The 17,871-nt window shown below is 38.9% G+C and overlaps 1 protein-coding gene across 2 annotated transcripts in view; it reads left to right on the top strand.

Annotated features, from left to right (window-relative positions):
- PHLPP1 (PH domain and leucine rich repeat protein phosphatase 1) overlaps window positions 1–17,871 on the top strand; it is a 208,479-nt gene that overhangs the window by 143,382 nt on the left and 47,226 nt on the right. For both annotated transcript variants that reach the window (XM_032602852.1, XM_032602851.1), the window contains exons 5-8: window positions 6,973–7,119; window positions 7,731–7,961; window positions 14,017–14,219; window positions 15,514–15,574. In XM_032602852.1, the coding sequence (XP_032458743.1) occupies window positions 6,973–7,119; window positions 7,731–7,961; window positions 14,017–14,219; window positions 15,514–15,574 (642 nt within the window). The remainder of the gene's footprint in view (window positions 1–6,972; window positions 7,120–7,730; window positions 7,962–14,016; window positions 14,220–15,513; window positions 15,575–17,871) is intronic.

The raw sequence follows: 17,871 nt of genomic DNA, 5'->3' as shown, positions 1-17,871 counted from the left end.
ACATGGGGAATATAGCCAATCTTCTGTATTATTAAACTGTAAATGGAAAGTAACCTTTAAATGTTATATAAAATATAAGAAAGGTTAAAAAAAATTTAATTGTACAAGCTCTCAGACCCACAGTTATACTTTTAGAAATACAGGTTCACAATCCATTATCCAAAACTCTTGAGGCCATTTGTGTTTCAGATTTCAGAGATTTTCAGGTTATTAAAGATAATACGGTGCATATACTATATATTGTATAACACCTCCCTCAAGGTTTGGGACAGCACCCCATAAGCAAACACGTTTATATTTCTAAAGGGAACAGATGAATATTCACATCAGTTTAGATCATTTTTGGCACCACATGAATCAAAGAAAAACTTCTGAATTTTTAGAGCTTGTTGGGTATCAAAAATGTGGATGGCATTGGGCACCCATAAATACTGCAAAATAAAATCATTGATGCACAAACAAATAGGCTGAATTATTTCTATCAGCAAAGGACTGGAAGCATTCTGTGTCGATCAGCAGAGGGATGGAATAAATGGTGGCACATTTGTACTCTGTGTATTATGCAGCTGTCAAAAGAGTGAGTTAGATTTTAACATACTGACGCAGAAAGATGATTTGTTTGTATTAGATGAGAAAACAAGTTGTAGAAGAGAAGCGTGTGGTACAGTCCCACTCAAAAAAGAGGGAGGGAGGTTATCACTCACTTACGCATGTATGTGTTTTACAAGGAAGAAAAGCTTTGGAAGGATATATACCAAACTCTAGACACTGGTTATCTCAGGAGGATGAGATTTGGAAGGAAGTAGGAGACTGTTAACATTTTGTTTACATGCTTCTAGAGTTTGACTTGTTAAAAAGAGCATGTATTAATTTGGTCACCAAATAAAAGCAATTTTTCTCTGAAAAGCAAATACAGTTTGTATTACAGAGCACTGAGAGTTGGCATCTCTCCACTAAGGTGCAGCTCTCCAGATCATGAGGGAACCTGCTTTTCATAATTAATAATTAATGGAAGGCAGAGGGCTAAGCCTGGAGCTAGGCTTACAGCTCCAGTCCTCAAGCAGGGCCTTCATTACTTAGTACCGAAGCCTAATGATTTCCAACGTGTATTAGCCTGTCCCCCCACGGGAAAAAAACAAGTTAAACTTAGACTGTTACTATGATACGGAAATCCAGTCACCCAGGGAGTCTTTTTTTAACTGACCCACTTGTGGGGAATAATAACTCCAGAAAGTAATATTGATTTTTCTTTGACTCTGTTGAGTAAGACAAATGTGGTTTCCGCTTCATGAGTGTAGTGTGTGACACTCATTTTAAGCACATTTAGAATATGTTTAAAAATAGAACTACTTCTACCATACTGTCATTTTATTTTACAGTCAAGTTTTCCTAGTACTGTACCCTTAGTTCCTGGAAGGAAAATTACTAAAGATTTAGATGGATCTAAAGCTAATTAGCATTATGTCTCCAAATAGTTATCATGCTGTTTATTTGGTTTTATTTCCTAAATCTATACAGGCTATGTAGCCCTTACCTTTAACTCAGATGCAGAAAGAACCTTGTACATAAATTTTTGAGTGTGGATAGACTGAATGGATAAATGCTGAGAAAGGAGAAAAGATTAAGCACATCAGTGATCATAATAAAACATGCCCAGGACAGGGCGGTATATGAAACTTGACAGCATTTGTGTGTTTTTCTCAACTGTGATATCTTACGTGGATGGCATTGGGCACCCATAAATACTGCAAACTAAAATCATTGGGAGCAAGTGCTCCTTAGAAAATAAAGAGAGGCCATTTGCTAAATGTGATACTATGCCATGTAACTTCATTTAGAGAACTAAGGTTACTGTTAGACTGGATGAATGTTAACTTGATTTCTTTTCCCTACCCCGAGCTCTATATAAAACAAATGAACATGAGTTAATATCTCTTTCCTTAAAGCATTCTGCTTGCTCTGGAAAGTGAAGTCAGTCTTTTCAGGTTGTTGGGTAGTTTGGGAGCATGGGCTGTGCTTGAATTTGTTTGAAGGTAAATGTACATAGTGTTCAAAATATTAATTATCCTCCAGGGCCGATAATGCCACCCTCTATAGAGGGAAATGAGGGTGAAAAAGGAGTGCTTTCCACACACTACTCTGAGGCAGTTCTTTGACCTGTGACTTAGAATTGTTAGTAAGTGATATCTATTTACATTTAACTCTTTAATAAGATGTAATAAAAGAAGGGCGGGAGAGATGAGAAGTAGTACTGATGTTGAAAGGCAGTAGATTCAAGCTGTATGTGATAGTCACATCATTTCTCTGAGCCTAGTTTCTTTGTCTATGACCCTGGGAAATGAAAGGCCCCGTCTGTTCTCACTTTTGATAGCCCTGAGAAATAAGGAAGATATATCTACTTTAAGTAGCTTTCTTTAGCCTTGGCACTGTGTGTGTGTGTGTGTGTGTGTGTGTGTGTGTGTGTGTGTGTGTGTACGTGTAACAGATGTTTTTAAAAAACAAACCACGCAGTTTCTTGTCCTTTTAATTTCTACAGTATCAAAAAGAATCCTTTCTTGTTATTGATAAACTCATAACTGTAATTATTACAATCGTCATTAAAATAATTTTTATTAGTCTTAAATTTTGTGGTGCTCTGATCATCCTCTACTTCCTATATTGAACAGCTCTGAGGGGATATCTGCAGCCTGATTGAATATAATGTAACTTCATTTCAGGGATTTAATTTTAAGGTTTAAGAACTGTAATATTAGTTTCAAAAATAAAATTATTTAAAATATTTCACCAAATATGCATTTTTTCCAAAGCCAGCCAAGTTTTATTTTAGAATCTGAGCCTGTGCACATTTGATAACTTATCTGTCTCACCTGTTAGCCTGACAGAGCTAAAAGTCTTTACTTTTGTAGGAGACATAGAGATTTCTGGTCTTTTCTTCCGTGACAGTGTGCTGTCACCTTGCTCTCTCCTCTGCATTCTTTTAAAATGAAGGTAAAGGGAGGAAAGGTCACCCACTCCCCACTTTGATCTCTTATCTCTCTCTTAAACGTTGCCTTCAGGTATCTGTTTCACCCATTTGAAGACCAGAGGGAAGTAGATTCTAGGTGGACTTTTATTTTTCTAAGAAGGGGTTTTTGAATTGGCAGATGCCTATAATCTGACTGCTTTCTACATAAATAAAGAAAAAGTGGACCTCTAAGAAGGCTAAGGGTTAGAGTTTCCAAAACAGATGAGTTTTACTGTGTTCTGATCAAGAACTTGAGTTCTCAGAAACAATCCATGCTTTGTTTGCTAAACAAGTCTACTGAACATTGTGTTCTTTTCTGGGAAGAATTTGGGGGATGGGCTGTGCAGGGCAGGCTACAAAGGAGGTGGAGAGGGAACGAGAGAAACTTAGGACACTTATAAATCAGAATCAGCCCTTAAAATGTATAGGTCTAAGGCAAGAGTATAAATGGAGCCCCAGCCCACATATCTAAATGTTTAATTTATAATTAAGCTAACAAACTGTTAAATAAAACACATTCTCGCCTCCTACCTTCACAAATATACTTTTATGATGACCTCTAGATTCAAATTTATTGAATTCTATCTATATAATCCTCAGACCCCTTGGGATTCTGCACTGGATATGGCTGTATGTGGGGGAACTGGCTCAGTGGCCCAAATCTCATCTTTATCCATCTCCGACTCTATCCCTCATCCTACAGGACACACAGCCCACGTGTCCAAGCTCTGTCCACTCCTAGGGCCTATGGGTGCACATACTCATGGGCGGATGGGCCCAGGGAAGAGGCCCACACAAGCACTGAAAACAGATAAGGTGTCATTTGGGTAAGGAATTCCAGGATCCTGCTTATTGTTAGTATGGAGAGAATGCTTCTCTAATGGAAATATAATGTGAACCACATAAGTAATCTTAAATTTTCTGGTAGCCACATTGAGGAAGAGGAAGAAGAAACAGGTGAAATTAATGTTAATAATATAGCTTATTTAATTCAATGTATCAAAATTATCAGTTCTAAAAAATTATTAATAGAGTTTACATTCTTTTTCTTTTTTTGCGGTACGCGGGCCTCTCACTGCTGTGGCCTCTCCCGTTGCACAGGCTCCGGGCATGCAGGCTCAGCGGCCATGGCTCACGGGCCCAGCCGCTCCGGGGCACGAACCCGTGTCCCCTGCATCGGCAGGCGGACTCTCAACCACTGCGCCACCAGGGAAGCCCGAGTTTACATTCTTTTTTGTACTAAGTCTTTGAAATCCAGTGTGTATTTTATAATTAGAGAACATGTCAGTTTTGACTAGCCCCATTTCAGATGCTCGGGAGCCACCTGGGTCTTGTGGTATTTGTACCAAACAGTACAGCTCTAGGCCAAGGGAGCCCAAACTCCTTGTTCTATAGGGGCACTTGGCCTGTACTTAACTACTTTTTTTCTCTTCCATTCAAGTTTGTCACCTGCCTTTTACTCATTCAACTCACTGCTGCTTGCCTTTCTTCTCAGGAATGGTATGGTCCTAATAAATTTGTTTGCATAGATGAATATACCTTTTATCCCCCTGTTATTGACAAATACTTTTCCAAAAGCCAATGCTTCCACTTTCCATCTTGAGTCATTACTGGAATTGTAATCCTTCTGTTCTCCACTTTCTGAAGTCTTTGTGCTATATTGTTTTGGATAATGTCTAGGGTCTTTTTCCTTCCTAGAGGAACTTTTATTTAAAAAGTTCAGTTTAATTGCATGCATATTTTAAAACTGTGGCCAGTTCTACCAAATGAGGATACAAATCTAGAAGGTAGGGAACTGTTTTTGTTTGGACTAGAACTTTTATCTATTTCAGGATACAGTTTCCAGAATTAGAAGAAAAAAAACATCTAGTTAAATTTGAATTGCAGAAAAAAAAAGAATATATATTTTTTAGCCTAAGTATGTCTCATGCAACATTTGAGACATACTTATACTAAAAAATTATTTGTTGTTTATTTGAAATACAAATTTAACTGGATGTCCTGTATTTTATCTGGCAACCCTATTTCAAGACTGTTTTACTGTCTCAAAAATTGGGGACCCTAAGCAGCTTTTATTTCTGTGGATTTAACTGTTGATATTTACTGTGTTAGAAATTTAAACTGAGAAATATTTTCATATATAGTAATTCATTTAGAAAAATAATAAACCCCATTCTTGTTAACATATGTATTTTTTATGAAAAATAACTACCTTCTATAACAAGAAAAAATAGGGAGAAGAATGTTATTATTTTATATTGTTGCAACTCTTTTAACGCCTGGCTTAAGTAGAAGATAGTTGGATTCTCAAGTCTCCTTCTGTTTCTAATCAGGTGTGCTATCACAAAGACATGTACCATCTGGAAATCTCCACTGGACACTTGGGAGAAAATGAGAGTGGCAAAAGTCAAATGACATCTTAGTATTGTTATGAAAATAGTTTTGACCTTGAGAATCTCCTGAAAGGATCTCAAGGACCTCTTCCGTGGTCCCCCAACCATGCTTTGAGAACCCCTGGGCTAGGAATAATAGACCCTCTAATTCTAGCTTGTGTGTTAGATAGATCACAGATAATCAGAATATAGGATAAACATTCTTTGTTTTAAGTAGGACTAATGAGTCAAATCATAAAATACAAATTTTAAAATGATTATTCACGTTTAGCAGTCATTCTTAAGTTTTGTTTTGTTTTTTACTTTAAAATTACTCTGTCGGCTCCTCTCGCTTTCTGAGATGGCCCACACTCTGTCTGTGGAGTGTGTTTCTCTCGAAATAAATCCACTTCTTACCTATCAACTTTGTCTCTCACTGAATTGTTTCTGCGATGAGACATCAAGAACCTGGGCTTCATTAAGTCCTGAAACCACATACTGAAACCCCCGCCAGGTGGGAGAAGTTAACTCTGCTGCCGCAACAGGCAGACCACGGACTGGCTGGAACCAGAAGGTTGATGATGCTGACTCCCACTTACCTCACCACCAACCAGTCAGAAGAAGGTCCATGAGCTGATCACACCCTCCTCTTTGAACCATTACTATAAAACTCCTCACTAAGCCCTGCAGGTTGGGACACTCAGTTTTGAAAGCATTAGCCCTCTGTGGCTCCCTTTGCCTGGCAAAGCAATAAAACTATTCTTTTCAATTTCACCCCCACCAAAAATAAATAAACAAAATAAAATTACTATGTCAAGAAAATAGCTATCAATCTGTCAGATAGGTACATTGTCAGCTTTCTATTTAGAATAAAATTTATGTAGCCATTTAGAACAAAGCTTTACATTTTTTATTATAAAATTCAATAAAGAGGTCACATGACAGTTTCTTTAAAATGCTGATTGGATTGAATTGGGTTTATTTTTAAGATGTGTCTGTTCTAGGCATAGTACACATTGCCTAGTATTTAGGCTTGGCCAGTTTATAAAATAATTAGCATAATGCAATAACTAATCTGATTCTCATCTCAAATAGAAAACGTTCTCGAGGTTGGCAATGGGCCAAATGTGAGAGTACACAGAGAAGTGCCCTCAAACTTAGAGGTGACTTTTTTTTTTTTTTTTGCGGTATACGGGCCTCTCACTGTTGCGGCCTCTCCCGTTGCGGGGCACAGGCTCCGGACGCGCAGGCTCAGCGGCCATGGCTCACGGGCCCAGCCACTCTGCAGCATGTGGGATCTTCCCGGACCGAGGCACGAACCCATGTCCCCTGCATCGGCAGGCGGACTCTCAACCACTGCGCCACTAGGGAAGCCCTGACGTTTGTTCTTAAATTTAATCTTTATATTTTAGGTAAAACGCTGGCCTTAGAGTCTGAAGATGTGCACTCCAGCTCTGCTGCTTGCTTACCCTCTGAGGGCTCCTTTTTCTGCTCAGCTGAATTAGAGTTGGACTAGATTATCTCTAAGGCTATGCCAAAATCATGTGATGTTATACATCTATGATATTTGTCTTTTCTTTCCTTTTATTATAATAGGTTCAGCAAGTTGAAGAGTCTTAACCTTTCCAATAATCATTTAGGGGACTTCCCATTAGCAGTCTGCAATATTCCAACCCTGGCCGAGCTGAATGTGTCCTGCAATGCCCTCCGAGCAGTCCCAGCAGCCGTCGGAGATATGCACAAGTACGTACTTCAGACCCTGCTGCAAAGTATCTCTCAGGAACCCTCAGAAAGCTGCATCAGGGTCGCAGCACATGAGATTAGTTAACTTGTTATGTTGGGCATATGTTGGTCTCTTGGTCCCAAATCAAGAGATCATGCTCTTGTGTAGAGTTCATTAGCTTCTTTCAGATTCTTGTAAAAAATTAAAATATCCTTGTTTAGAACGAAGACCCCTACAGGTGAATGTGTCTAAATATGGGAGGAGGGGTTACTTTCTCATTTCCTGAGTTATGTTGAATTCTAAGACCTAGAAGTTAATTTTTTAGAATAACAATGAAAGATGGGTATTTGGGCTGATTCACACTGCAGTCAGCTTGTGTTGTTCTCATTTATCCCTATCCAAGTTGGGAAAATTGGTCATAATTTTCGTTTTCAGTAAAAGATTAAGATGTTTATCTCTGATCATTTCTCTCTGGTGTATTATTGCCTCAGGCCCTGTCCTTAGCATTTTGCAAAGAATAGTATATTTTCTTTTTCTGGTAATATGATCTATACTTATGGAACTCGTATGTTAATAATAAAGATGTAAAATTTATACACTCTCTTTCTAATTCTTATGTTTTCTTTAATAGCTTACAGACATTTTTGTTGGATGGAAACTTTCTCCAGACCCTTCCTGCTGCGTTGGAGAACATGCATCAGCTTAGTTATCTTGGTCTTTCTTTCAATGAATTCACTGACATTCCAGAGGTATTGGAGAAACTGACTGCTGTGGAGAAGCTGTGCATGTCTGGAAACTGTATGGAGACTCTTAGGCTACAGGCTTTAAGGAAAATGCCTCACATTAAACATGTGGATCTAAGGTAACCATTTTAAAGAAATATATCCCATTTGAGTGGTTGGCTTATATTTGGGGGGTAGGTTATAGCCCTTTTGGTGGCATTCTTCTGTTGAGGCAAGCAGGCTGGTTAGTTGCAGTAAGGGCCCGCTTTGCTATTTTTGCCCAGAGGGAAGTATAATGATTGGTAGTAGGGTCTGCTCATGCCTGAAACTTGTAAAAAAATTTTTTTCTCACTGATGAGTGACCACCTATCTTGAAGGTCTTAGTTGGTTTCGCAAGTTTGAGCCCAGTTTTTTTTTTTGGGGGGGTATGCGGGCCTCTCACTGTTGTGGCCTCTCCCGTTGCGGAGCACAGGCTCCGGACGCGCAGGCTCAGCGGCCATGGCTCACAGGCCAAGCCGCTCCGCGGCATGTGGGATCCTCCCGGACCGGGGCACGAACCCGTGTCCCCTGCATCGGCAGGCGGACTCTCAACCACTGTGCCACCAGGGAAGCCCTGAGCCCAGTTTTAATTAGTGTGAATCAGTAGGCCCATCGAGTCAGAGAGAGCTGTTTATGGTCAATGAAAACCGTATCAAGAGCCAAGTGGATATTTTTCTCTCTTATTCCTACTTTTCTGTGGCTTGAGGTTAAGTTGACACCATGGAGCATCTCTCCTTAATTTTTTTTTCCCTTCCTTGGCTTCCTTAATATAATATATTCATTAAATTAAATTTATTACTGATTTAATTTACTTATTTTAATTTCCTCTCTCTCTCTCTATCCAGATGGGTCTGCCCTTAGTTTACAGTTCTTTACAAAAATGTAAAACTCATAATATCTTGGTAGGCCCAAGTTTGGCCAGAACCTCCACTCTCACCCCTTGCAAGAACAAAGGAACCTGCATTTTGAATCTGATCACACTAAACTCCAGCTGAAAACACTAACACAATCCTTGCTACATCACAGATGCCCAGTCATCATCCCTTCGTGTGTAAACTTCAGTTTTACTTTCTAATGCACAAAGAACCAATACACAAGGAGGAAGCCATTCTAAATTTCTCTTTTTTTTAAGGAAAAACAAGAGCCTGTCATTGGGCTTGAGTTCCTGCAAAGCAACATATTAGGTTTAGGCCTTAATATTAACTTGCCCAATTTGATACTTTTTCAGCCAAACTAACTTTCCCAATAACCAGGGAGTGACGACCACATTAAATCTTGGGCGAGATATTTAATGTCTCTGTGCAGCTGTGTCCTCATCTCTAGATTACAGTTAATAACAGAATCTAACTCACAGAGTTTTGGAAGGAATGGAGTAAATGCCTCACTCTCCCAGCACATGTTACATACTGTTGTTATTACCTGCTGAGATCTCGTACTCATGAACCCTACTCAGCTGTCAGTCTTGGCATCTTTTCACCTCTTTGTTTGATGGTTCTTTCCTTGTTTTACTACCCACTTTCCTCTCTGGTGATAACCCCAGACCCTCACTCAGGCCTGTTCATCAGTATAAAGTAGCATCACCTTTTGCTCCCCTTTCATCTCCATTCTTATGGTTTGGCTGCGGGGAACCCATTCTTTCCAATCCCACAAAGAGTTGATTTGCTTTACCTTTCCTCAGACTAAAGGAATCAAGCCTGTGCACCTGGGGAAGTGTTAGCAATTTGCAGACCTAGAATTCTTAGTCCAGGGAGTTCAAATGGTAATAATTTATCTGACTTCGAGAACTTTTTGGAGTGTGACAGGATAGGGAACTGAACACTTTGTCTTGTTAACTTTCTTTCTAAATTGTTAACGTTATTTGCTTATGAGTCACTTGGGTTTAGAAAACCTTCATATTCAAGAATTTGAGCCCTTTTTAAATTCAGCCACCCAGAGGTATAACAATGGTCGTTTTGACCTCAGGTAGCAAGCGTGAGGGGATTTATAAGTTACCTGGTATGGATAAGAAAGCATCATTTTTCTTGATCTGAATTAGCTTACAAATGAGATCAATCTAATATGTTTGGAAGTAACTTCTTATTAAGAGCTTCGTAAATTCTTCAGATTTCTAGTTCTAATTGGGTCTTTTTTAGATGAGATTAGTTACAGGATATTGAAATACCAGAATAGACTTTTGTACATGTAAATGTTGAATGATCATGAGTAGGTAACTGCTTCCCTTCAGACCACTGAGCTGAGGGGGCAGAAATCGGGTCAGATTTGCTTATAATTCTGCCTTAATATTTTAAACTGAAGCGAGTAGAATGATTTAAGGGGAGTTTCACTTAGTTTCTGTAAGCAGAGGGCTAATTTTATTGATTGAATTTTTATTCCTTCAGATGGAAATATTACATCAGATTAAAAGTAGTCATTTTTCTTTTAATCTTATTCTTTTTCTCATATTCACGTTTTTGAGTCTGATATTGTTTCTTCTATGGCATCATTAATAATTTCTCCTCTTCTCTGTCCAAAATGTGGATATTACATCTTTCTCCTTGATCACCTCTCTTTCTTTCTGTTTTGTGCCTTGGTGGTTGGTTCCCTGTACTCACAGGACTTCATCATTTACCTTTCATCTCCATGGTAAATATTCCTCAGTTTTTCTCTAACTCTTATTTCTCTTCTTGGGATTAATTCCACTTCAGCTGCCAGCAGGATAATTTCACCTTGCTTTCTCCTATTGACACACTCACCCAAATTACATGTGAAACAGAGTTTAATTTCTTTCTATTCAACTAGTTCTTTCCCCTGGATTCCTAATTTTGCTGATAGCCACACTGCTCCATTGGTTATCTAGACACAAAATTGTTGACTCTTATTTTCTAGTCTGCCACCAGATCCCGTCAGTCCTCGCGCGCTAGTTTGACTCCTTGCCCCTTCCTTTGCCTTCCCGCTGCTGCTGTTGTCTCCTAGCTGAGCTGTCTGCTGCCATTGTGTAGCCTCTCAAGCGAGCACAGCCTTGCTCAGAGCCTTCAGTTCTCTAGTTCAAGATACTCAAGCTCTCGCATCTGGTTTCAACCCACTAGCCTGTGAATCCCTTGAGGATGAGGTGCTAGCTCAGCGCTGCTCAAAGTGTGGTCCTCCGGCCTGTGCTAGCAAACCGACTATTTGCTCCTTTTCTACAATGAGATATGTGTAGAAATTGAGACTTAATATCTTAGAAACACACAGTGACTTGACATTGCCACAATATCCAAGTAGACTCATATAAGCAGACTCACCTCATTGTACAGGGAGTAGACTAGTTTAGGTGTTGGCGAACTTGCAGTGGTGAGCTGCTTGTGCGGTGAGTTGTGTCCTGGTATGTGCATATGACTACACATCTGTGATGGATTAGAAGTTTAGAAAATAGGTCCTTGGGCTTCCCTGGTGGCACAGTGGTTGAGAATCTGCCTGCCAATGCAGGGGACACGGGTTCGAGCCCTGGTCTGGGAGGATCCCACATGCCGCGGAGTGACTGGGCCCGTGAGCCACAACTACTGAGCCTGCGCGTCTGGAGCCTGTACTCCGCAACGAGAGGCCGCAATAGTGAGAGGCCCGCGCACCGCGATGAAGACTGGCCCCCACTTGCCGCAACTAGAGAAAGCCCTCGCACAGAAACGAAGACCCAACACAGCCATAAATAAATAAATAAATAAATTTTTTTTTTTAAGGAAAAGAAAATAGGTCCTTCACCCGAGATAACTTGAGAAGCACTGATCTTATTTGTGTATCCTTGAGTTCCCAGTGTTAGCGCTTAGTAGGCACAGTACTTGATAAATATTGACTAACCCACCTTTGTAGCCATATTCTCACTCCTCTCACATAGCCTGCACTCCTGAGGGACCCCTACACCCATGCATGAAACTCACCTTGTGCTCTTCTCTTCAGTCTGAAGGCCATTCAGCAACTCCTCATGGACGCCTTTCTTCTCCCATTTGCATCTGTTGAATTCCTCCTGCCCTTGGGATTCAGATGAGATGGCTCCTCTTGCATAGCATCTTTTTTGACCATTCTCTGTATTTTACGTCATTTATGACATTTATCACATACTTGTATCTTTATACTTCGTATTTTAAAGCATATCTGGTTCCTCACTAAATTACTAAATCTGTTGACAAGCACCTTACTTTATTCATCTCTTATTGACACAAAGCCATAGGTTATCGTCACCATCATCATCACCATGGCTTTTCCTTGTTCGCAAAGCACCAGCACATACGTTCATTTGATTTTCTCAGCTGCCTTGTAGGACAAGGAAGGTGTCATCCCCATTTTACGGGTTAGAATTAGACTTAACGGAGACTTTGGTGACTTGCTCAAGGTCACATATGCAAAGTGTTGAGCAGCAAACTGGAGCTAGAACATTTTCATACTGCCGATCAACACATAGTAAATGCTCATTTAGTACCGATGAAATAAATAAAATGCCTGTGTTAACTGAGGAGATTATTGGAAGAAAATTTTTACCACATTTTGCCTCTTTGAAAGGTCACCCTAAGTAGTTGTATTATTGTGTGAGCCTGAAAACTTTCGATATTTGCATCCTGATAAGACTTGGCAATTTAAAGTGAATAGTGGGACTAACCTCCCTGTTTATAGATTTTCTTTTGTCTCCTCATTAAACCAGCCCTTTAATTACGTTAATGTTAATACAATGGGGGGGGCAGCGAGGAGATGATAGTGAAGGTAATTTAAAGTGTAGATTAGGGAGAACCTGGGACATTTTTTCAATTCCTGCAGTCTCCTATATCCAAAATTAGATTTGGGTTTTTTTTTCCTTTTTATTCTGTGTACATATTCTAGTAATCTAGTGAGCATTTGGAGATAGGCAAATTGCTGGGTTGAGGCCAGTTTTTTAATCTTATAACCTGGAATAGAAAAGAAAAGGAGCAAAAAAAAAAAGAATCATCTTGGGGACATTTGAAGAGGCAATATGCTCTTCTTGCAGGTTGACAAGTCCTAGCTCTTTGCTGTCTTGTCACTCATCCTTGTGTTTCACTGGCTTTATGATATTGCTATTAAAATTTTAGTTACCCTCATTTTATTTTATTTTCTCAAAGGGCAGAAAATCACTGCAGAGAAGACTTGCCTTGTTTCTAAGCTCCTGCCTTTGTATTAATACACTCTTCTAACCAAGTGCGTGATATCAGCGCTCTGTTGGCTTTGTAATGAGAAGTGCGTGATATCAGCGCTCTGTTGGCTTTGTAATGAGAAGCAGGAGGTTCTCTTGTTGGTTTGTAAAGGAGTTGGGCATAGCCTAGCAAGCTAGGAATTGAGATTTTCATCTGTTTTTCTCCACTTTGAAGCTAGATGTGTTTTTGTTATATTGATTGCTAGTCCCCATTACTACTTACGTATCTTCTTGGCAGCTCATTCATGGCAACTTTAGTCTATTAGCTAACTACTTCTTATGACTGAGGCTCTGCCAGTTTTTCCCTGTGCCCTAAACTTGTCGATCCCCATTATTGTCCTTTGTTTTATGACTTCTCAGTGAATCCTACATGTCAACTTTCAGTATTTTCTGCACTTTGCTCTTTCAAGTAGTATTTTAAAATTGGAGATAGTTTTGGTAATTAATCTTTGGTCCAGAACCAACTGAAAATTCAGATATATTTGCATACCTGTCTCTGGTGTATATTTGGCTCCCATTCATTATTTTTTTCCAAGTTCACCGATTAATTCTGTCCTTTATGGCGCCGCTCATCTACCTGCTTACTCATCCTCTCTCTTTCCTTAAATATCCATGTAGTTGTAATGTGCTTAATGGGTTATTCTGGGTTTTGTTACTCGTGTTCTTTCAACCAGATTCTTTGGAAATAAACATTCAAATGATTTTTTTCTCCGTTTAAATTAACTAAGGTAAAATCAATATGCATATTTCTCTTCCAGCCATAATGATCTAAATTGTGTTTCAGATTATATTGTCAAGGTTAAGACCTCATGGAATTGTAGCTAGAAATAGCCAGAGAATCTGGCTAGTTAAGGAAAGCCAGATACTGAGATTAAAGAAATCATGGAGGACTGTGACAGAGTGAGACTTGAGTCCTTCTTGTTAGTCACCATATGAGGGTGTGGCTGTTTATTTATAACATTGCAGTTAATTATAGTGTCTATTTATGTCCTTTTCCTCTCAAGACTGAACCTAATTAGGAAGCTAATAGCAGATGAAGTGGACTTTCTCCCTCACGTCACTCAGCTTGATCTGCGCGACAATAAGCTTCGTGATCTAGATGCTATGGTTTTCAACAACATTGAAGTTTTACACTGTGAAAGGAATCAACTGGTGACATTAAACATCTGTGGCTATTTCCTAAAAGCACTGTATACCTCTTCTAATGGTATGTAACAAAGACCACATCAGACTTTCTCTTTTTTATTTATTTATTTATTTTATTTATTTATTTTTGGCTGCGTTGGGTCTTCATTGCTGCGTGCAGGCTCTCTCTAGTTGCGGCGAGCAGGGACTGCTCTTTGTTGCGATGTGCGGGCTTCTCACTGCAGTGGCTCCTCTTGTTGTGGAGCACGGGCTCTAGGCGTGCGAGCTCAGTAGTTGTGGCTTGCGGGCTCTAGAGCGCAGGCTCAGTAGTTGTGGCTCACGGGCCTAGTTGCTACACGGTATGTGGGGTCTTCCCGGACCAGGGCTCGAACCCGTGTCCCCTGCATTGGCAGACGGATTCTTAACCACTGCGCCACCAGGGAAGTCCCCAGAGTTTCTCTTTTGGTTCCAAGAATTTACTCAGTGCCATCTTCTCTGCCTCACTTTGATTTTTCTTTCCTCATTTAGGAAAATAAGTTTTTCCAATTTTGCTAAGATAAAAATCATAAAAGAAGAATCCTGGTTTGGTATTTAAAGGAATCAGAAAGGAAGATTTTAAAGTTCCTAATTTGTTTTTCTCATATTGTGATATTTAGATAGGTTACTCCCACTTGTGATTTGGCTCTTCTCCTTGAAGGGCAGACGGGGGAAGGTGGTGGGTGATTGGGCTCCCTTGTTAAGATAGTAAATCTGGAGAATGAAAGTGAAAGGGAGGTCTGTTACGACTCCATTCAGGGTCTCAGATTTCCTGCTCCACCAACCAAGGAGCTCACCTTAAGAGACACCCAAATTACATACCCACAGGGATACCACAAAGCAAGAGTCTTACTCATTTAATAAGGTCTCCTCCTTAGAATTTGGAAATCATGGCAGTTCTAAAACAGAAAAGGTCATATGGGCATATGTTTGCTGAAGTGAAGATTTCCATTCCCTCCCATCAGACAACTGAATGGAAACAAGTATTTACTACTACGTGCTGAACAAATATTTGTCCAGCTGAATGGTTAAAAAAAATGGTATTCATACAGTTAATCTTCCAGATAAAATTTAGCATGCATAACGAGAGGAGTGCCACAGTAAGTGGATAAGAAAGACATAGGAAAGTAGAATGAGTGATTTATTTCAGTCTCTGAATGAGATCTCGTGATTAAATTAGTTCTTTGTACTTCCCTGTAGTTTCAAAGTTAAACAAATGGATGTATTGTATTTCCTAACCTAAATAAACCATGGAGAATAAAGCACAGGAATGATATTCTACATATAAAAAGAGTCTCTGTGTCACTTGAATGGTAATGTTTTTGTTTTCTGCTTCCTAGAACTTGTCCAACTTGACGTTTACCCAGTTCCGAATTATCTGTCCTACATGGATGTTTCAAGGTAAGAAGGCAAGTCCTAGAGCACTCTGGGGTCTGCTTGAAAATTATTCACATGATTCTGTCTCAACTTGGGCAAAAGAACTTTTCCTATATCTTGAAGGTATTCACTAGTGTTGAATACTTATCCTCTGAAAAATGCATGCAACTAGCTGTCAGTTAAAATATGTACTTCATTTGTATACTATAGTTTACACCAGAAGAATCAAGATGTTGATGTGGACACCGGTTTGAATGCCAGGTTTATGCTTGAAAGATTAGTCAGTTGAGGGTTGTATGGCTGGAAGGTCCAGTACTTCTTTAATTATATTAACCATATCTTCATGTCTTTCTCTGAAATGTTGTTAATTTCATTAAAAATATATGTTGTGCTATATAGCTCTTTGATTTTTTGCCTCCGTTTTGTACATACATCTCCTTACTAAGAACTCTTAAAAAGTGCTGGCTGAGACTGCCAGAGTAAGACTTCCATACAGCCTGCTCACTTTTCTCAGCTCATTTGTGAACACCTTTTATACAAATTCACTACTACAGTGTGTCATGTGTACTCTGGTTCCCACAAATATTGTAGTAGACTTTTTCCTGAAGGCCCAAAGCATGTATTTGCACAAATTAGACTTTCATAATCTCAACACACTAAATTGAAACTCACTTTTAACTTAATTCCAAAGGTAACAACCAAGACTTCTGAATGACCACAGTACGTGGGAGCATGTGACCCTGTCACCGTGACAACTGTTAACTCATGTCAGTGTGTAAAATCTGATACAACTGATATGTGATTTGTCAGGTGCAGAATTTGCCTTTAGTCATGAAAGCGCACAAACCTAGATATTTTAATAATATTCTCAATCATAATTATGTCAGAATGTGTCAGAATTTAGCTGATGTGAGAATGATTACAATTAGTTTTATTAGAAATTTATAATTATAAAATCCTTTATGAGTAGTGCTTCATACGTTTCCTACTAAATTCATGTCAGACAGTTTTGTTTAATGAATTTTAAGTCAGACACTACCTAAGTTCTTTCTTTTTTTTCTGTCAGCCTTGAATATTATTATCTTCAGCATTTAAATAAGAGTACAGGCGTGGGGTTTGCATACATGGGTGCATACAAATATCTTGAACAGATTTATTACAGAGAATTGGCCATAGAGTGAATCTATTTTTCTTTTATTTATAGTATATAATTGGCAAATGGTTCCCATTGAAACCCCTAAGTGAGACTGAATTGGAGACTCTTATGTCATGCTGGTCCCTGAATTGTGCACTTAAATGCTATTCATCTTGTTTTTAACTCGTATGTCCAGCATCTTTACTGTAATGTGCTCTTCCTAATCCACCTCCCAAACTGTAGGACATTCTCATAGAAAAACCTCTGCTTCCCCTCACATAGCTCTAGGTATTTCACCCTCTCTTGTGTATTTATGTTCTCTAAAGGAACTGAGCTGTTACTCATTATAGTGTTTACTAGGTTCTTAGAGTTCCTCAAGTTCAAAGTTCTAGGTTATTTTATCACTTAAGAGGAATTTTATTGCTATATGGTGAGGTTGCTTATACTGAAGGGTACTTTCACTCACCCATCTTACTGAGATGTTTTAAGGATTAACTACTGTACAATAAAGTAATTAATTGTGTCAATCTGTAGAGCTTCAAAGCCAGAACCATGTGTACCTATATAAACACTAAACAGAAAATAATGCCTTCTTTTCTATATTTTAGTTGAAAAGTTGATACAATAGCAAAAACTTTTACTCTAATATAATCCTTGTTCCAAGCATCATACTTCTCACAGACTTGTTCATCTGTTTTTAAAGGATTGTAGTCATAACATACATACCATGTTAGATTTTTGTGCCTAGTCATTTCACATATTTTAAAAAGAAGGTAAAAAGCTATGACTGTGACTAAGGATCCATCTGTGACTAAGGAGACATTCAAATATAGTAGATTTATCTAAGACGTGGTCAATTCATTTAACAATTTAAGTTACCATTGGTTTAGTTTACTTGTTTCTGGTAATTATAATTACTATCTAATGCCTGAGTAAATGTTTTCAAGTAATTCTGAACTTAAGGGTCATTGCTGCCATTTCTTTCCATTTGTCTATGGCACTGCTCTCATGGTACCTTCTGGAGTTAGGAAAAATTTTCATGTTAAGGGTAAAAATGCAAATTGGAAAATAAAACTATTTTATACCATTTGACTATTTACCTTAACTGGAAGTGTGTGTATATGTGTGTGTTTGTTTGTTTTCCAATATGAGACATCTTCTCCCTAAGCTTACATGGGTTTATAGA

This window comes from Phocoena sinus, chromosome 14 (genome assembly GCF_008692025.1).
Source record: "Phocoena sinus isolate mPhoSin1 chromosome 14, mPhoSin1.pri, whole genome shotgun sequence".
NCBI classification, from domain to species: domain Eukaryota; kingdom Metazoa; phylum Chordata; class Mammalia; order Artiodactyla; family Phocoenidae; genus Phocoena; species Phocoena sinus.
This window is presented reverse-complemented; position numbering and strand designations above follow the sequence as displayed.